Here is a 21,789-nt window from a genome sequence, read left to right as displayed (position 1 = left end):
TAAACACCCAGATTTTAGCTGACTTCACCCTCAACTCAAACGTGAAAAATGCAAAAAAGAAAAATGTGAAGAGTAGTTTGGGAGGAGCACTGGGTGATGTATGGGTTTAGGGGCTGGGCAGAAGAGAGAGAATATTGGGAGTTGCATTGTTTTTAACTTACACTTGCTCTAACTCACCCACACAGACCAGAGCCAGCTGACCACAGCTTAATGACGTGCACTTCCGGATCGGACCCGTCTGCTGATGGAGTGCAGCCATTAGCCTCCTGTGGCTGCAGCTCAGAAGTCAGGTAGTTATGAGACAGGAAGAGAGACTGCAGGTGACAGACCCTCGGCATGCTGGGATCTGAAGTCAGAGAAAACAGACAGCGAGCGTATTAAATCCTCTATAACGAGGTCTTGAAAAATTAAACTGCTTTAAATATTGCTTTCAGAGCAAAACCACTAATGCACTGCTGCTCTACAACTTCCATGCTTTGGCCCCCACATCAGACACAGTAAAGCCCACTCAAACCCATAGTCACCATATAAGCAGTGTGAAGCGGGTGAATGTGTGTGTGTGTTCATGTTTCCTTCATATGTTCAGAGTTCATCATTATTCCTAATTACTACATCATGCCAAGAATGTTCAGATTTTAAAATCAGATTTGTTTAAAACACATTTGTTTAGGCTGGAACATCATCTCTGTCCCAAAAACACAGCAACCTGCATTTTTACTGATTTTTTTTATTTGTCTCCTTTGAACACAGCCACTGTGGACATATCATGGTTAAAAGAAATGCAACAAAATGATCCATTAATTATAACAAGTATTTTTTCTTCTTAAATTAATCCACAGTGGAGAGACTCTCTGTGAGTTATCCTTAAAACATTCACAGGGCTATTTCCTCTTTTTCAGTTTTTTTTAGGTGGGGTTATGTTGTCTGTGCGGGTTATGTGTGTATCTTTTTGTGTTATATGTGTTTGTAGGTAAATCTTGATGTTGGGTTGGAATGTAGATTAAGGGTCTCCGCTGGAGGGAGAGAGAACCATTGCTCATTTTGTAGTTTCACTAGTTCTACATAAAGTATTTAAATTCTTTGGATCAGTAGGTAATGTATCCATAGATAATCTTATTTAAAGTTTGGGGAAAATAACAATAATGTAAGTAAATGCTTTATCGGAATATATTAATATACAAAAGTAAATTGAAAATGAACACAGCCTAGAATCAGGATTATTTAAAATGAATACCTGAAATTGAGTTGTTCTACTGATAAGTGATACATAGAGACTCCACGTGGTGTAAAATGAACTTTTTATATATTGGCTCTGGTGCTATAGTTATTATTACACTGTAGTGAGTGGACTTATATGTTTACTGTGTATTTAATAGTATGTGTTTTTTATCAATACTTTTGAACAAAGTTTTTTTATACAGCTCTGAGGGAGTTTTTTTGATCCACTTTGCTTGAGTTTGTTCAACAGGGCTTTTATTTTTTAAATATATTATTTTTTAAATGTATTTTTAAATTCTGTAAAGCTGCTTTGTGACAACATCTGTTGTAAAAAGTGATATATGAATAAGTCTGAATAAGTTTGATTTGTCGGCTCTGGATAATAAGTGTTTATCTACTCAGTTAAGTACAGATATTAGAATAGTTAGCATTTTTCATATTTTACAGGCTTAACTTGTGTCAGTCAATTATATCCTAATCAGAGGTACCCACACTGTTGCTTTTGCGCACATGTATGTGTGTATGTGTGTGTACAGTATGTGTGTATGTGGTCTTACCCTCTCCGAGGCGGAGGTATACGCGGTTGGCGCGGGTGGAGTGGGTGAGGGATGTGATGGTGGAGTGGCGCTGAAGGGTCCACTGCAGTAGAGCTCGGGCGTGCCAGGGCAGCGTGGGCACGGAGTGGGCTCGCGCTGGCACCCTGCCAAACTCCACAGAGGAGTTTGAGGACACCTACAGCACAGAGAGGGTTTAAATGATACATGTTTTATAACATCTATGGTTGATGTTCTAAGAATATTAAGGAACCTTTTACTACTAGGTACACACTCTCTGCACTGACACAGTCATTACCAGTACACACACACACACACTCACCTGCACCATCACACGTAGCGACTCTGGCAGCCCCTCACTCTCCAGAACCCAGTTTACTTCATGCTGGGAACTCAAAACCAGGATGATTGAACGACTGACTGGGTGAGAGTATGACAAAGGCCTTAACACTACAGTCACCTACAGACAGAGGGAGAGGTACAGAACTCCAGTTTATTAAGTTAAAATCACAGTATTCCATAGTTTTTAAGTGAATAATTGGGAATCCTAAAACTTAAATAATCACACAAATATCCTATGCAAGCCTTATTTCATTGCAGACAGTATAAATCCAATTTCATGTTTAGATGTTAAAGGGCCCTATCTTACACTCTGCACAAGGTGTGTCACAACGCTTATTGCTTTCTTACACCTCACCAACATTCTGTTTTCATGTCTTGCACCTGAGCCATTAAAATAGAATTAAGGAATAAATCTACGCTGAGGTGTGTTTAGCTAAATTTCTGGCGTGTTGTTATCTTAGCAGTGAACACACAGGGATGCCACTGACTGATTTGAACCCTGACTACAGTCAATTTTCAAAGTTTCATTACCTACCTTGGCTGTGCACGTATGTAAACACCCGCTTGTTACACACCCACAAGGACTCGCCACAGCATGCAAACCCAACTTTTACATCAACAATGAACAGAATACAAAAAAATAACATTGTTGTTCCCATAAATGACCGGCCAAAGTCTGTGCATCTGTCTCTTAGAGGGAATGGCATGTGACATGTTGATTGGTTTATTTCATTTTCACCCAAAACACATCCATGATTAATTAAGAGAATTAGTACAGGTCTTTGTGCTTTTCAAGACGTGCAAGGCAATTTTTTTTGTCCTCACGATACCAAAGACCTACTAATATGCTCTGAATTTGGCGTGGTGCGTGGTTGACGACTGAGCTATGCACCTTATTCACTTCATGCCCATGTTAAAACAAAAGCGAGGGTGGTATACGGTGGGGGGGGGTTACACTCCTAAACCGGAAGTTCCAAGGCGGCCGGCCGAATATTAGTTACTAACTAACTTAGCATTCTTCTTCAGCTTTCTCATTCCAATCAGTGTCTTAAAGAAAAACTAATTTGTAAAGTGTTATGAACATACTTTTGTCTCCATGTTAATCTGTAATATAAAATTAGACATAAAATTAATATTAATAGACTAGGCTCCCCACTGTAGGATATTAACTAGTAGCTAACCAGCTATCTGTTTCAGCTAGCTCGTTGTCTCTCTGCTAACATTCATCTGGCTAGCCTTAGCTAGCTAGCTAGTACATTAAGATACATCTTAAATTGCAATGGCAATCTGTACTGATTTTGTGAGTAAACTGACTGTGAAATACGGGATTTTTGAGGAAACTATGAAAGGTTTGGCTTTTATAAGATTTCTTTCTTTTTAAAGAAGTGCATTGGGAATGCAGCAATGGGGCATCATTGCTATTACCCAGTGGTACAATGCTACTTCAGTCCCCCACAGACTCATTAGGGTAGACGACAGCAGAGGCGTCCACCAACTCTGCCCTTTATCGACCACGTGCCCTTTTGAAACTTGTTTTTTTTAATATATATATTATTATTATTAGATAATAATAATAAGATTTTACTGAGAACGGTTTGAAATGATCTTTTGAAAACCTGAGCGATTAAAAACGAGTGAAAACAGAATGCCCTGAAATCAGCTCACACACGAAACCTCTCTCTTCCTCTGTCACGTGACCCCACGCAGTCGTGCGCAAGGCACACTAAGATGTGCTGCAGCAGCAGTTCAGTTCAGCGAGTCTTCAGCACAGCAGCACAGCAACAGATAGGCTTCTTCTCCCCCTGTGACCCACCAGCCAGGTAACATACACATCAAGTAAAATCCTACCGTTTGCCCTCTAAACCCAACCTGAAATCAGTTTCTTGTGCAGTAATATGTCTCATACAGCACCAAACTACTAAGCATCTTTAGCCATCTGGTCACCAGATAAACTAGCTGCTCTAGCCCAAATCAATGATACATAACATTTTTTTTTATATAATGAAGAGTTACACATGAGCTAAAAAGCGCCCTTTTTCCCCCTGAGCACTTGCCCCCCAAAATGTCTGTGCGAGCCACTGGACGACAGTAACGTAGGTGAATCAAGTGTATAGTTTGCTAAAATAGGGCTAAAAGTATTTAACACTTTGCAATGTTGACATTCCTTAAAGAAAATGATTGTTGTGGGGCATTGTTGTGTTTTTTATTATTCAATTTGTCTTTGCATTCTCTTGTTGAACAATGAATCAAATGCTTTTATTATTAAACACTGAAAGATACTCATTTTTACCTCATTATTAGAAATAAATTGCCCTGTCTAATGTTGGCAATGTGTAGGGGGTCTGACAGCAGGAATGGGTGAAATATAATGGGTTCAGTCAGTGTATCAAGCTAAATTAGAAAGTAGAAAATTGGATATAAGACTCAATTTTTTTTTTTCATTCAATTTAGTGAAAAAGAAATGAGTTTTCATACATGTTTCAGTAATCTAGTTTTTTTTTTTTTTCATCCTATCACAAGCAGAAGTCACAAACGGTCAGAAAATTCAACTAATAACTGTTACATTGACTGTGTTCCTACTGTGTGCAATCAAACACAGGCCAAATAAGAAGAAACACTGTGTTTTTGTGATATTATCCATACCATGCCAAGTTCTTTTGATTTGTGGTTGAAGATAAAAAGACATACAGACAGACAGAGAGACAGACAGACAGCTGATTGTACCCGTTTATCTGGGCTGGAACTGGCTCCTCCCAGGCCGATCACGTGTGTCTCTTTAGCTCCGCTCTCTCTGGCAGCGCAGCCTGGCCCCGCCCCAAACCGCTCCAGCTGAGCCTGCACAGGATGCAGCGCCCCCACAGGAGACACGGAGCACTGCAGCGCCATACCACCTACACACACACACACACATTCCACTTTAACCCCAAACATTGCAAACCAGAACAGCTCACACGCTCTCAGCTGGGTTATGCCTTAGAGCTGGTCAGTAAAGGTCAGAGAGATAACTCTGAGCAGCAGATGGCGAGCAGGACACACTCCTCCAGGCTTCAGAATAGCTGGGCAGTGAGTGTGTGTACAGAAGCTCAGACAGAAGCATGACATTTGCTCACGCTGAGCAACAATACACACTTAGGTGTCTGGAGCTGCACAGAGAAATGCTAATCGACTCGCAACCACAGACTCTCACACACTGGCGAGGTGTGTGTCAGGCAGCAGGGTCACCCACCGCCACCACTTTACGACATGCTCTCCTGTTCTGACCTACAGTATCCAACAATAAGTACATCCTTCACATTTCTGCTTATACCTTTTCATGGAACAACACTAGAGAAATGACACTAGGATATAATATAGTCAGTGTACAACTTACAAAATAGATTTACTGTCCTCTGAAGTAACTCAACTCCCAGTCAATAATATCTGAATATCTGCAACACAAGTGACTACAAGTGTCCAAATTGTGCCAAATTTATGTTTATTTTCTATCTATCTATCTATCTATCTATCTATCTATCTATCTATCTGTAGCGGATGAGAATATAAATAATATTTTATTATTTCATTCCACATAAAATCCTTCTCTAATTATCTTTGTTATCCTTTTGAGTATTTTTCTGTATTTCTGGGTATTATTTATTTTGTATTTGTGATTTTTGTTCCTTTTGGGGGTGATTTCAAGCTGTAATATTGATTTTAAGCTGAACTGCAGAGCAGACTTTTATTTTGAAATCGCGCGAGTTTTCAGTGTCAGCGCGGGCTTCTCTCTCCTCAGTTCGCGCTAAATACTGCTGAGGAGAGGTGGGTGTTTACTGTGCTCCTGATGAAATACTGTTTTAAAACTGTTCAAGCACTTATAGTGCACTAAATCTGTACTCTTACTTGTGTTTTAGTACTAAGAGTAAGTTATCTCTGGTTGTGTGGGTAGTTCGTTTGTGTAGAGAGTTTTTTTTATATAAGTACAGCAGATTTAGTGGAGTTAAGGGAGATACTGCTACCAGTTAAGCTAATATGGTGTGCTTTTCTTCTCACAGTTGCATGTGTGTGTGTGAGAAGGACCAGAATTCACTCTATGCTGTGTTGTATGCTACTCTCATGCACAGGTACTGCCACAGGTTAATTGTTTAATTGTTTAATTAATTTAGCTAATTGTTTAATTGCATCAGCTGTTTATTTTTATTGGAATTTGTTTTGTTATAATGAAATTAATGTTCAGAAGAAAAAAATATATGTCATTTATGGGAGTCTCTCTATATATATGTGCATGGGGTAATGTATTATGGTAATGTATAATATTGTATTTTATTTCATAGCTATAGATATATTCTTAATGTTTATTTTCATAACATAGTACTCTATATTTGTGATACAATATTTTATGATGTCTATTTTATTGTGTGTTTTATCAACTTGATGTAGAGGAAAAAAAGTGTACTGAGTTCGCGCTAAATACTGCTGAGGAGAGTTGCATGTGTGTGTGTGAGAAGGACCAGAATTCACTCTATGCTGTGTTGTATGCTACTCTCATGCACAGGAAATAGAAAGAATAAAACTCCCGTTGTATGGCAGAGTGTGTCCCGTGTTTCCATCATCGCATTCACAACGCAGAGGGTGGCCAAGCCTACTAGGAGAGAGAGAGAGAGGGACACACACACACACACAGTCAAACACGACCCGGCTACAATGGTGCCGTGACCCGGATCCTGGTGCTTGAGGTCAGTCTACAGTGGATCTTCGCACAGTGGATCAGCATCTGCGTGGTCGCCGGGAGTTTGCTTGCTGCTCTTCGTCCATCTTCTTAAAGACTGTGACAGCTAGGTTTCTTACAGACATTACACATTACACTTAAGGACAATTAAGTAATTCTTAAAAAAAAAAAAAAACAATAATACGTTTTTTTTGTTGTTTTTTTCCATGCTTGTATTCTTCTATCCTTGATTTATTTCAAGCAATAGGTGTTGATATTGTGTAAGTGAAGTATTCAAGATGACATTTGATTTGGGGAAAGACAAAGGTTATCCCATAAGCAAAGACATGTCAGATTCTGGGTTTGGAAGGGGTAGATTTTTTAGTGAGGTGCAGTTCACACCACTTTCAAAAGTAGGACATGTAGAGGTACCCTCACCTGCATTTTGCTCTACTCGGGTGCTCAACAAATCTACTGACCAAGTACCCAGTCAGTCGCTTTCAGCTATTCCGGATCTGAACGATCCAGCTTTACATGATCTTATAACACACATTGCACATCAGGTAGGTCAGACACTGATGTCAGGTCAGCAAAAAGAGAGTCAAGAAGAGAAGGTAAATAAGACCGCAACAGTACAGGGTTTAGAAACAAACCAGTCCCTCACAGACCCACCTTCGATCAACTTGTCAGGTGTTAGACTAGTTTTACAGTCTGATGTAAAAGAGCCCCCAGTCTTCCATGGTGATGAGTCAGACAGGCTTACTGTACATGAGTGGGAAGAGGTCATGGAAACTTATTTGAGGAAACGGGGGGTAGTGCTTGCTGAACAGTGCACAGAGATCCTTTCTAAATTAATGGGCAGAGCTAAAGACATAGTTAAGATCACGCTTCGCAGTAATCCTACTCTAAAACCCGCTGATGACCCAAAAGTTATTTTTGATGTGTTAAAGCAACACTATGGTGAAGTCAAATACTCATGCATGCCTTTAGCTGATTTTTATGGTACAGTACCAGTGCCAGGAGAGAATCCTTTTGAATACTGGGTTCGTCTGAATAAGGCTGTTGATGCAGCAGAAGAAGGCTTGAGAAGGCTAGGCAGACGAATCGAGGACTCGTGTCATGAAGTGGCCATGATGTTCGTCAAGTATTGCCCTGATCCTGCTCTCGCTGCTGTTTTCAAGTTCAAGGCACCAGACAAGTGGACGGCTAGCGAGATACAAGAACATCTTGACCGTTATCAGTCTGAGGTGAGACAGCAGGTACCAGTTAAACTCAAACGGCCCAGTTACATGAGACATGCTGCAGCCCAAGCCGAGAGACTTGAACCAGCTGTGGTTACTGCCAACAATCACCCAGCAGAAACTTCTGAACAGACTGACAGTGCTGTTGCGCCTGTTCCTCATGTCGACGATAACTGCATGAAAGCTCTTGTGAGTCTCTTGGACCGTGCGCTTTCACAGAACAACCAGATTGCAAGCAGGTCATTCCCTCTAGCCCATTCATCAGCCCAACGGTGTAGAGTATGTAAATCTGATGACCATTCCACTCTTGTTCATTGCAGACGACAGCGACTGTGTTTGAATTGCTTTCAGCAGGGGCACATCAAGAAACACTGCCCAAATTTTACGTCCAATCGACCTACTCAACATTCCTCTCCAGATTCTCAGCCTTTAAACTAGTTAGCTCACATTCAAGAGGGAAAAGTGTGAGCAGAAGTGAACAATCCCTCAGAAGTGATGATCTTGAGCAGTGTTACATGACAGCGTGCACCCAAGCATCAGCAGATTCTAAAGTCATAGTGCAGAATACACAGAGAATTGAGCCATTTGATGAGCTGTTCTATGCACCAGTTAACGTGAATAACAGATTCCAATTACGGGGAATGATTGACTCAGGATCCATGGCATGTACTCTTAGTGAGGAGGCAGAGGCAAGAATGCTGGATGAAAATGCATTGTCCGAGCCGAAATCACTGACCCATGAGATAGTTCTGGTTGGATGTGGAGGTAAACTGACCAAGCCGAAGTGCATGTATGAAGTTGAGCTAAAAGTCTATGGACAGAGTTGCATGGTCCCTGTTCTTGTTGTGCCAGGTCAAAAGGATGAACTCATACTGGGCACCAATGTCATAAAATTCCTCATGCATCAAATGAAAGTCAGCGACGACTATTGGCGTCTCATTTCCAGTGGTGGTTTGCAGTCTTCTGTCGAGTGTGAGCAATTTTTGGACTTGATGGCAAACACATGCAGATGGAGAGGAGATGAGCTACCAAGAAAGGTGGGAACCGTGAAACTCCAGCAATCAGTTACTCTTCTGGCAAAGCAAGAATACCTGCTTTGGGGAAAACTACCAAGGGATGTTCCTATGTCCCCAGGAAGCACAGTTGTTGTGGAGCCCACATCTACTAAGACCATGCCTCGACACATAATGGTTGGACGTGTTGTTACGCCACTGTGGGGTGATGGGTGGATCCCCATGAGGGTAACTAATGTTTCTGACCAACCTGTTACTTTGAAAAGAAATAGCAAACTGGCAGATGTGTCGCCTTGTATAGCTGTGGAGGACTTTGACCTCTTTCAAGGAGTCAGTCATGTTGAAGCCACTTCATTGGGGCAACAGCCATCACACATTAATCCTGCTGACCTCAAACGACGTTTGGAAGATGTTGGGCTTGCCGATATCGATATCGATTCTTGTTCCACTGACATGGTGTCTAAGGAGAGACTTGTCCGGCTGCTTGAGAAGTATAATGATGTCTTTTCCAAACACTCATTGGACTGTGGGGAAGCGAAAGGATTTGTTCACCGAATCCGTCTCATGGATGAGCGACCTTTCCGACTCCCTTACCGTCGTGTACCCCCTGCTCATTATCAGAAGCTACGCCAAGTCCTATCAGAAATGGAAGAACAAGGGATTATTCGAAAATCTGTGAGTGAATATGCCTCTCCCTTGGTTCTGGTATGGAAAAAAGATGGCAGCTTAAGAATTTGTACAGATTTTAGGTGGTTAAACGCCAGAACCATCAAAGATGCGCATCCACTTCCGCATCAAGCTGACTGTTTAGCAGCGCTCGGAGGGAATGCTTTCTTCAGTACCATGGACTTGACGTCAGGCTTTTACAACATCCCCATGGCTGAAGAAGACAAAAAGTACACAGCATTTACGACCCCTCTAGGCCTACACGAATATAACAGAATGCCGCAGGGCCTCTCTAACAGTCCAGCTTCATTTATGCGCATGATGCTTAGCATTTTTGGTGACCTCAACTTTAGTAGCTTATTATGCTACCTTGATGATTTGCTTGTGTATGCTCCAAGTGAGGAGGAATCTCTGAAAAGGCTGGATGTTGTGTTGCAGCGTCTGCGATTACACAATCTGAAACTGAGCCCGAAGAAGTGCCATTTGATGCAGGCTTCAGTGCGGTTTCTTGGCCATTACATAGACGCCAACGGAGTTTCGTTAGACCCAGCCAAGGTCGATGTCATCACTAAGATGTCTAGAGCTGATTTGATGGAGGAAGACGGATGCACTCCTTCAGTGAAAAGGATCAAGTCATTTCTTGGGATGGTATTCTATTACCAACATTTTATCCCTAATTGCTCTGCAATGGCTAAACCACTTTTTGCGCTCACTGCAGGACAGAAAAGGCGGGGCAAGGCTAAAGCAAACCTGAAAGTAGGGACGTTTCGCAGATTACAGCCTACTGACTGGACCCCTGAATGTGATACTGCTCTGTCCAACCTGAAAGAGAGCCTTCTGCAGAGTGTTGTTCTTGCACATCCAGATTTTTCACGCCCATTGATTCTGTCGATCGATGCTTCTTTGGACGGTCTTGGAGCCGTACTTTCCCAGGTACCAGCTGGAGAAGAAAAAGCTCGCCCCATTGCCTTTGCAAGCAAGTCATTGACCAAGTCCCAGAAACGCTATCCAGCTCACCGACTCGAGTTTCTAGCACTCAAGTGGAGTGTTTGTGAGAAGTTTAGTCACTGGTTAAAGGGTCATACGTTTACAGTGTGGACTGATAACAATCCCCTGACTTATATAATGACCAAGCCCAAACTAGATGCTTGCGAACAGCGATGGGTGTCCAAACTGGCACCATACACCTTTGATCTGAAACAGCAAGCAAGAATACTCCTGGCAGCAAGAATACTGTAGCTGATGCTCTGAGCAGAGACCCTTTCACAGAAACAGTCAGTCGCAGGCTCATCTCTGAACCCTACAACCGCTTACTTGCAGAGGCAGAAGGAGTGAGTGAAGATGGGATTCGAGACACCTTCCACCTTAAGGTACAGAATCATCGACTCCTCACTATGCATACGTCTTCGAATTTTCCATGTGATAGTGATACTATCAAAGCTTGCTTGGATACACATGAGCAATGGGAAATGACAGCGGAGCTAAGAGCATCACAAGCCATCCAGTCTCTTCAAAGCTTCACAAGTTCTGGGTACGATGAGTTCTTTGGTCTTACCTTAGAAGAGCTCCGAGGTAGTCAAGAGTCCGATCCCAGTATTTTAAAAATCATGCAGTTTGTCAGCCAGAAGAGACAGCCTTCAAGGCGAGAAAAGAAGGACCTGAGTGCTACGGCCTTGGTACTACTCAAGCAGTTGGAAAAACTGCAAGTTCAAGATGGTGTACTCTACAGAGTCACAAAAGATCCCCTTAGCAGACAGAAAAGACGCCAGTTCATTGTGCCTGTAGGTCTCAGGGAAAAGGCCCTGAACGGAATACATGACCTCGCCGGTCATCAGGGACAAACCAGGACGTTACACCTGGCACGTCAACGATTTTTCTGGCCTAAGATGGAACATGATGTCAGAGCATATGTGAAACATTGCCAGCGATGTATCTTGGCTAAAACACCAGAGCCTTCTGCTCGAGCCCCATTAGAGAGTATTAAAACATCTGCTCCTATGGAATTAGTCTGTTTAGATTTCTGGAGTGCTGAAGATCATAAACAACGTTCAGTTGATGTACTCGTTGTAACAGACCACTTCACTAAGCTAGCACATTCTTTTGTATGTCCCAATCAAACCGCTAAGCAAGTTGCTAAGAAATTGTGGGATCACGTATTTTGCGTTTACGGGTTCCCAGTACGAATTCATACAGATCAGGGTGCTAATTTTGAAAGTGCTCTTTTAGCTGAACTTTTGAAACTGTCCGGAGTCTCTAAATCCCGTACCACCGCGTACCATCCCATGGGGAATGGAGGGACCGAAAGGTTCAACCGTACATTAGGTACCATGTTGAGAGCACTCCCCCTTCAAGAAAAACACAAGTGGCCTGAACAGGTCCAGACTCTAACATTTGCATACAATGCGACAGTACACGAGACAACAGGGTATGCCCCGTTCCAGCTAATGTTTGGCCGCATCCCGAGACTTCCTGTTGATGTAATGTTCAAGCAAGTGTTGCATGATCCTGTGGTCGTTGACCATGACAGCTATGCAAAGTCACTCATGTCGTACCTTCACGAAGCGGCTAGTATCGCACAGAAGCACACTGCTAAAGAGCAACAGAAGCAGGCTGAAGGTTACAACAGAAGGGTCAAAGGAATGCATCTTAACCTAGGAGACAGAGTGCTTATCGCAAACAAGGGAGAACGTGGAAAACGGAAACTTGCTGACAAGTGGGATCCAAAAGTCTACACAGTGAAAGACAGGAATCTTCAGACTAATGTGTATAAGCTCGTGGATGATGCTGGAAATCGTAGAGTTGTTCATCGCAATCTGGTCTTGGACATCAGCTTTCTGCCTGTGAAATCAGTCGACGAAGCAGTGGATGACGACCAGTCCAGTACTGAACATCCTGAGGATGAGTCCTGTTCCTTAAACCCCTTTGAAACTTCTGGGCATGACAACTCACATGAGCCCTGGATATCTGATGAATCTACTGATGCACGGAGTCTCATGTCCTCTGATGACATAGTAACAGAAGTTGATGATCTGAATCAAGAGAATGACGAACCCAGTGTTCAAGAGCATATAGAGAATGAAATAGACAGCAGTAACTCACATAGCACTTGTGTAGATTCTTCTGATCGAGATTCAGATTTATTAGATGTACCAGATACAGGCATTTCAGATACTGCTAATTTACCAATAAACATTGGTACTAACATGCCACCAAATACCAGTGACACACAAAACATTGTCAGATCTCGTACAGGTAGGGTTGTAAAAAGAGTCAGCCGTCTGATCGAATCTATGGTTCAAAAAAAGCTTTTAGTGTCGAGAGTTTTGCTATGACGGCCAATAAGAAATCTCAGTCCCTTTTAAATGTTTACTAAAACTGTTTATTTTGAAGGGATTAAGCACTAACTGTTTATTTAGTTTCATTGTAATCCTGAGTTTCAAAGACATAAGTAGGGCCAGGTTCACATATGATGTACAAGGCATCATATAGTTCCAGGAAAGGTCTAAGGCCTGATCAACCTTGGGTTAATCTTGACCTGTTTAGCAGGTAGCTCATACAGCTGAATTATGGAAGAATAAGATTTTTCATTGGCCTGTGCCAGCTATGACAAGTTTCAGATGAGTAAAGAAATACGTTCTTAGAGCCATCTGATCAGGATTTTAGTGAAATTCTAGGGGAGGTGAATGTAGCGGATGAGAATATAAATAATATTTTATTATTTCATTCCACATAAAATCCTTCTCTAATTATCTTTGTTATCCTTTTGAGTATTTTTCTGTATTTCTGGGTATTATTTATTTTGTATTTGTGATTTTTGTTCCTTTTGGGGGTGATTTCAAGCTGTAATATTGATTTTAAGCTGAACTGCAGAGCAGACTTTTATTTTGAAATCGCGCGAGTTTTCAGTGTCAGCGCGGGCTTCTCTCTCCTCAGTTCGCGCTAAATACTGCTGAGGAGAGGTGGGTGTTTACTGTGCTCCTGATGAAATACTGTTTTAAAACTGTTCAAGCACTTATAGTGCACTAAATCTGTACTCTTACTTGTGTTTTAGTACTAAGAGTAAGTTATCTCTGGTTGTGTGGGTAGTTCGTTTGTGTAGAGAGTTTTTTTTATATAAGTACAGCAGATTTAGTGGAGTTAAGGGAGATACTGCTACCAGTTAAGCTAATATGGTGTGCTTTTCTTCTCACAGTTGCATGTGTGTGTGTGAGAAGGACCAGAATTCACTCTATGCTGTGTTGTATGCTACTCTCATGCACAGGTACTGCCACAGGTTAATTGTTTAATTGTTTAATTAATTTAGCTAATTGTTTAATTGCATCAGCTGTTTATTTTTATTGGAATTTGTTTTGTTATAATGAAATTAATGTTCAGAAGAAAAAAATATACGTCATTTATGGGAGTCTCTCTATATATATGTGCATGGGGTAATGTATTATGGTAATGTATAATATTGTATTTTATTTCATAGCTATAGATATATTCTTAATGTTTATTTTCATAACATAGTACTCTATATTTGTGATACAATATTTTATGATGTCTATTTTATTGTGTGTTTTATCAACTTGATGTAGAGGAAAAAAAGTGTACTGAGTTCGCGCTAAATACTGCTGAGGAGAGTTGCATGTGTGTGTGTGAGAAGGACCAGAATTCACTCTATGCTGTGTTGTATGCTACTCTCATGCACAGGAAATAGAAAGAATAAAACTCCCGTTGTATGGCAGAGTGTGTCCCGTGTTTCCATCATCGCATTCACAACGCAGAGGGTGGCCAAGCCTACTAGGAGAGAGAGAGAGAGGGACACACACACACACACACAGTCAAACACGAACCGGCTACATATCTATCTATCTATCTATCTATCTATCTATCTATCTATCTATCTATCTATCTATCTATCTATCTATCTATCAGTCTGCCCGTCCGTCCGTCCGTCTGTTCTTGATCAGTCCATCACCTTTACCTTCAGCTTTCTCAGCAAGCGAGTTGTCATCTAGAAGGAGTGTTTTGGGTCATTATTTTCAGAAATCTAAACTGATATACAAGCTGTACTCTTAGTACTCTAAGTTATATCCAAGAATAATTTCTAAAGTGGTGTTCAATAAAAAGATATAATAAAATATTTGCAGAAATGTGAGGGGTGCACTCACTGTTGTTGGATACTGTAAACTTCTCACATACACTATATATCCATTTTTTTAATCCGTTTTCTAAAATATGTGCTACTTTTATTTATTGCTGACACAAATGTGAAAATACATATCCAGCTTTTCTTGTCTGTGTAGAAGAGAACAGCCAATAGAATAGGAACCTCAGGCGTAGATAAACAAGCATCAAGCTATTGGCACCCACTGCCAAACACAGGCATGGGCTAGAGAGATATACAAACCCCAGTACTGAACTAATGTACAATCGGCATCACATGCTGAGTTGTAAGTTCAGTTGTAAACAAGCTGTCAGATAGCTAAATAGCTAGTTAATTAATACTATTATCGGTCATGAGGTGTTGTGTTGTTGGTCCCATTAACAGACACTTGTTGGCAGCCACTACAATTTTAAGCTAGATACAGATGTAGTTTACAGTTTAAGATGAGTGTGTTGGCATATTGGCTGACTAATGACTTTTAGTGTTAGTTAGCAACATTAGTCATTTAGCTTCAGTGCACAACTAAATCATCTGGTAATCAGGACACCAAAATCGTCTTGATTGAACCACTGCAATGTTGCTGAGTGGGATGTTGTGTAGAACTGGGTTTTCCCTGAAAATAAAGAATAAGTCCTGCCCCCTACCTGCAATTCCTGCTCCGAACTGGAGGAGGCAGAAAAGAGCGCACCCTGACAGCAGCAGCAGCATCTTCATCTTAATCCAGAAGAGTTCCACTTCAAAACACATCCCCTGTTACACACACACACACACACACACAAGAAGACAGTGATAGAAGACAAAGAGCAATTCATAACGAAACCTTACATTCCGAAAGTTCAAGAAAGAAATATCTAGGGTGTCTCGAACACAGCTCTCTCTCTCTCTCTCTCTCTCTCTCTCTCTCTCTCTCTCTCACACACACACACACACACATATATGCAGGAGGTAAAACAGAGAGTTTTATACAGGACAGACAGACAGACAGCAGACTGTGTCTCAGTATGATCAATGCTGTTCATAACGAAACCTTACATTCCAAACATTTAACAAAAGGAAAGACAAAGACAAGGCCCCTCACTCTCTCTGTCTCTGTCTTTTTCTATCTGATGCTCGACCACCACAGACGAACACAGGCCAAAGCAGAGCAGCTGATAGTGAATAGAGGCAGATTGAAAGTTAAATCTGTGGTTTTACATCAGTGTCTGATTGGGAATTCCTCATTTCCTGTCCTCTGAAGCTTATTCTCAGCAACTTTATTAATGAGGAGACAGGCCCTTGACCTCTGTACGAATGGGATTTCTCGTAACGCTAATCATGGCACCCATTCAAGGATAAAGTCAGCAAAAACAGCCAATCAGCTTGTTGGTTGTGCTAAGAACACAGGAGGGTCAGCGGGCTAGTAGGGAAGCACCCCCCCCCACCCCCCCCCACCCCTCATTGTGGAGATGTGCACAGGCGCAGTAGCCCTAACTACAATACAAATCAAACTGTTCATGAGTTTTTTTATCAAACTTTATCAGTAATTTAAAATCTGAAATGGTAATCTGACAATTGTTTTCCAGTGTTTTGGTATCTTCCCATTCAGACAGGTTACGTCGAAAGGACTGAAAAGGACTTAGTTCTCAGTCATTCTAGAGCAGTAAATATTGAAGACCTCTTGCATCACATTCTTTATATTGCTTTCTCTTTTAGAGCTTAGATTCTCTGCCCGAACCCGACCTGACCCGAGGACCGACCCAAATTCTGGCTCCTATTTTTATTTTATATAAAGCTCTGGTGTGATAATTACAATGTTGCTAAGTAACCAATTATTATTGTTCACTAAAGCGAATGAAATAACGAAAACTGAAAGTGAAAAAACATTTGTGTTGACTGAATCTAATAAAAACGGTAATTAAAAGGGAAAAACATAACGAACTGTATTTTGTGTTTATAAAACTAACTAAAACGAACTGAAATTACTGATAGAATACCCTCAATTTCGTGTTTAATTTAGTTATAAGCGCTGTGCACATGTGGTCCGTGGCGTTTTTCTCGTTTAAAGCGCTCGCACTATCCGCAAAATACGACAGAAAACACTGAGAAACTGCAGAATTATGTATGGGATTACAATATGAGCACAAGGAGATAAAAGTGAAACAGGAGATACAGTGTGTGAGAACATTTACCTGTGAGTAGCTCATACACCAGAATATATATATACATATCTCTCTTTCTTTCTCACGTTTATTAGATTGATCTCTCTGATGAGGTGTGTGAATAATAAAAACTATAAGCCCACTCTAAAAACAAATTAAAACTTACTGAACAGAAAAAAATAAAACAAAATAAAATTAAACTATAGTAAAAATGAAAAATGTAATCACGTAGCTCTGTGCGCACGTGAACTCCTCCGCGTTTGACATGCAGCGTTGTGTGTAGCTGTTCTTAAAAATCATTTAAATTAAATAATAGTACTATGCTTCTATGTTACAGTGTTAATTAACATAATTCTGATCATATTTCGCTCATTCAAACAGCCCGAAACACAGCCAGTTTATGGGGTGGATCGGGTCAGGGGTAATGCGATAGTTACTTTTACTGGTAACTAGTTACTTTTATAGTGGAGTAACTCCGTTAGCAACTCAGTTACTTTTTTGGAGAAGTAACTAGTAACTACAAATAATTACTTTTTCAAAGTAACGTGCCCAACACTGATCATCAGCCTTTACATACATGTGAATTGTGTGACGTACCATTCTTAATCCATAGGGATTTATATGATGTGGATACTCTTCTAGGAAGTCTTTCCACAAGATTTAGGAAACGCAGAAATGCATTTGTGAGGTCAGATACTGATGTTGGACAAGAAGGCCAGCCCACACTAAGGTGTTAAAAGGTGTTCTATCAGGTTGAGATCAGGACAACGTCAGGACAAACTGTTCCTGCAAAGTTAGGAGAATGTAAATATGAAGGCCACATGAAGTTGAATTGATATGATGAATGTGAATTATTGTGAACTATTCTTACATCTGTAAGATTATGTTTTTCATGTTTTTTTTTTTCACTGCACATATAGTGTAGTAGGTGCCCTGGGTATGCCCCACTAAGCTTGGTCAAAACAGATTTTACCATATACCCCCCATGAAAGATTTTTTTTTTTAACATACATAATCATCCAGAAACTTCCCTTTAGACAGTATTGAAAGATGGAGCTAAACAAATAAAAATGAAAAAATACGTAAACGGTATCAGAGGGTGCTTGAGAAAATTGAGAGATTATGTATTATGTATTATGTAAACAAAAGCTACAGTGTAGGCGGACCATGCAACATTACAATGACCCAAAAGATTCAAGTAAATTCAGCAAGCAACAGCTCAAAAGAAGAAAATGGAGAATTTTGGAACGGCCAAGTAAAAGCCTGTATCTTAATTTTATCAAGAAACAGGTTGTGCACACAAGAACACCATTCTAGTAATGTAATATAAGTACAAATATGATATTTATATATTGGAAATATATGACAATGCATATGTGTACATATATGTGCAAAATACATATGAAATTGACAGACATGTCCGGCCACAAAAATGTGTATGGTTATTTGTAAAATACTAGTTTTAAGAATAGCATGTAAATATATATTAGCATACACAACAAATACTTCATGAACAAGATGCTTTTAACTGGCTTAACTAACACTAGCACTGCTTACCAGTATATCAATCACACTAGTTAGGCTGAAGAGAGCAGAGAGGAGACTTCTGGTGATAGTGAGCTACTGCAGAATAAACCATGCAATGAAGCAAACATTCATCAATATTAGAACAGTATAAAAATAACTGCAGCAGAAAGCTTCAGAGAGATACTGCAATGCATTCTGGAGCTAGAACTGTGCCTATTACTGTATATGTTATTTTAATAAACGTTTATTTATAATTTAAATATAAATACCATATGAAAATGTATTCTATAGGTATTATATATATATATATATATATATATATATAAATATCACTTTATTTGTAACATATATGGAAACACCATTGATATAGAGACATACATGCCGTACACTGCATTTCAATTCATAAGTAGGAGTGGGGAAAAAACTCTCCCTTTCTCTCTTTAATTGAAGTGAATCCTACTAAGTGCATGGAATGCAATTCTGGTTAGTTGCTAGTAAGTTATCCCACTGGTGAAAAAACAGGAAAATTGAGATTAAGAGGTTATATAAAAATAAAGTAAAACTTTAGTACTATGGTACTGAACAAAGTGCAACATTTAAAAGGAAATAATGACCTACAACACATATAAGTACTTTAAAGTTGTGACTTGTTTAACTCAACACAAATAACAGATTTTATGTATTTTTATATATAATAACACACTTAATATATGCTTACAAGCTTTTATGTGCAATTAAAACTTGCAGACATTCACTTATTTAATAAACAAGTACATACATGTTATTATTAATGGTTATTTTTATTAAAGTAAACCATCAACACTGGGGAAAACCTAAAAAATATTACAACAAACACAATAATACAAAATGATAAATTCTACCTTCACAGTGTCTCATTTTACAACAGAATTTATATAGATAAATTAGATTTTTTTTATGGACCAATTGTTATCAATTCAGAGATACAAGGTTTTTGCCTGACAGTGATGATTTTTAATCACAAATTAAATAAAAATACATGGAAAATATGGCTGTTTATTGTATTTAAAAGCTTTATATAATTTAAATATATAATATAACACATACATAACAACCAGCTTTATCATTGTATGCTTTTATCTCAACTGGTTGCCGTTTTGTGCTGTTAAGTAGGCTAAAACCAGATTCATCACTTTACCTGCAAACCTCTGCAACTGCAGGACTGAGCAGTGTTCAGTATTCAGCATGTTTTTAATTACCACATTTAGAAATCAATAATTACTATAAAAAAGAATATTTAACAGCTTTTAAACCAAAATCATATTTAAATGCCCACATATACTGTATTTAAAACATATGATAATTATAAATAATAACCAGCTTAATCATTTCTGTAATTATATTATTTATTATTAAACTTAATTACAACTTCAATATCAGTCAATAGTTTCACATATAAACATCTGCATGTGTTCAAACCCATATACATAAAAATCAAACTTAATAAACCAGCTTTGTCTCTCTATGTAAATATCTGTGCAAGTACAGTACTGAGCAAAGTGCAGTTTAATGTTATTTAATACGTATTAACAGCTTAATTACAACTTCAGTATAAGTAATTAAATCAATAATAAACTACAACACATTTAAGTAATTAATTAGTAGTTTAAATACACATATAAAGTTGTTATACTAAAACATACACCCGATATAAACACTAACATTATTTAAATAACAGTTTTTAAATGTTTGCAACAAATGTAAATGACTGCAAAATGGCATAATATTCATTATATTTAAATGCATCCATATATTTATAATCATTTTACACTAACAATAAATAAGAACCAGCTTTATGACAGTATCTTAAAACTTCAGCAAGAAAAAAAGTTTGCTCATGTTTAATATTGATTTACAACTTAATTCCAACTACCTCCTATTCCAATTTGATAAAATCAATAATAAACTACAACACAAACAGAATAATTAATTTAATTAAAACTTACAAAGTTTAACTGCACATTTAAACTTACTTTAAAAGTAAGCCCAATTTGCACTTACAAATAGAGTTAATTGCAAAATCAGATTCTTTTTTACTTTTTAATGCTTGTATGAATTTAAAAGAGCATGTCAAGAAAACTAAATACTGAACAGCTCTATCACTGTATCTGAAACTTAAGTACTGAATATCCTGTATTTAATTACAACAGTTAAAAAGAGAAAAACACAATAACAGGCAGTTATAGTGAGTTATTAGAGCTAATACTGATTATTATTGGTTAGTATGGGTTAATACTGAGTAATGAGGCAGGCTGGATTGGGGTACGCACCTGTGCCAAGACGTGGTCCCAAATTACATCACTGATGCGCGAGGAATCAGCACAGATCGCTCCACGTTGTGTTCACATATTTAAGTATGAGGACACACACGCCCCCTTTTACACACTTATAGACACGCGCGCACACACACACACACACACACACACAGGCAAACCCTGGTGGGGACCTGTAGCTGCTGAATCCAGAGAAGATAAGTAGTTTCAGCTCTGATAATGAAAAGAAGGAGAAAAAAGAAAGAAAGTAAGAGAGAGATAGAGAGAGAGATATAAGGATATAGAAAGTTGTGAGAGTGTGAGATTGTTGTGAGAGCTAAAAGTTAGTGAGTAAAAGGAAAAGGAGAGCTTCGGTTTAGTGGGAGGGGCTACGAGCCGAGCGCCTGTTGTGAACATGAAATGCGTTTGTGAGACCCCGCCCCAAATGGGGGTGGGCAAGGAAAGGGGCGTGGTCAAGAGGTGGAGAGATTAAGTGGGAAGAAAGAGAGGGGGCAAAGCTGAATTCTTAAAGAGAGGCTGCGTTTTCAATCTATACTGACTAGAGGAATAGGGCACTAAGTAGTGAACAGAGAGAAAGAGATGAGAAGGAGGAGGGAGGAGAGAGCCTTTCATAGTGAACTGAGAGAAAACCAGACAGTCAGTATGTGGAGAGAAAGAGAATTTGTATGGATAGACAGAGTAAAGAGAAAGAGAACATAAACAGCTGATAGACTGATATGACTGTGTTTAATGCTAGGACGATTTGTACCCTTCTAATAGCATCAGGCATGGTGTCAGTTCATTCTCAATTACATGCTCTATTCTGCTGTATTCTATTGGCAAATCTTCTTCACAGGGACTAGACAAGCCCTGTGCATATTTGTATCTTTGTCAGCAATGGGTGCAACTTCTAGTAGCTACAGTACAGGCCAAAAGTTTGGACACACCTTCTCACTCAATGTGTTT

General features: G+C 39.4%; 1 protein-coding gene and 1 long non-coding RNA gene across 2 annotated transcripts in view; one reads left to right on the top strand and one right to left on the bottom strand.

Moving 5' to 3' along the window:
- engl (endoglin, like) overlaps positions 1-21,201 on the bottom strand; it is a 38,345-nt gene extending 17,144 nt beyond the window's left edge. The window contains exons 1-6 of the mRNA XM_022682887.2: positions 20,842-21,201; positions 15,512-15,617; positions 4,839-5,005; positions 2,095-2,232; positions 1,776-1,950; positions 178-346 (exon numbers count right to left, since the gene is read on the bottom strand). Coding sequence (XP_022538608.2) covers positions 178-346; positions 1,776-1,950; positions 2,095-2,232; positions 4,839-5,005; positions 15,512-15,614 — 752 coding nt within the window. The 5' untranslated portion in view covers positions 15,615-15,617; positions 20,842-21,201. The remainder of the gene's footprint in view (positions 1-177; positions 347-1,775; positions 1,951-2,094; positions 2,233-4,838; positions 5,006-15,511; positions 15,618-20,841) is intronic.
- Positions 5,906-14,444, top strand: LOC125799442 (uncharacterized). The gene is made up of 2 exons (XR_007438405.1): positions 5,906-6,055; positions 13,822-14,444. It is a non-coding gene; the product is annotated as an uncharacterized LOC125799442 (long non-coding RNA).
- Positions 21,202-21,789: the final 588 nt, after the last annotated feature.

This window comes from Astyanax mexicanus, chromosome 3 (assembly GCF_023375975.1).
Source record: "Astyanax mexicanus isolate ESR-SI-001 chromosome 3, AstMex3_surface, whole genome shotgun sequence".
In the NCBI taxonomy this organism is placed as follows: domain Eukaryota; kingdom Metazoa; phylum Chordata; class Actinopteri; order Characiformes; family Acestrorhamphidae; genus Astyanax; species Astyanax mexicanus.
Note: the sequence above shows the minus strand (reverse complement) of the source record. Positions and strands in the feature narration are given on the sequence as shown.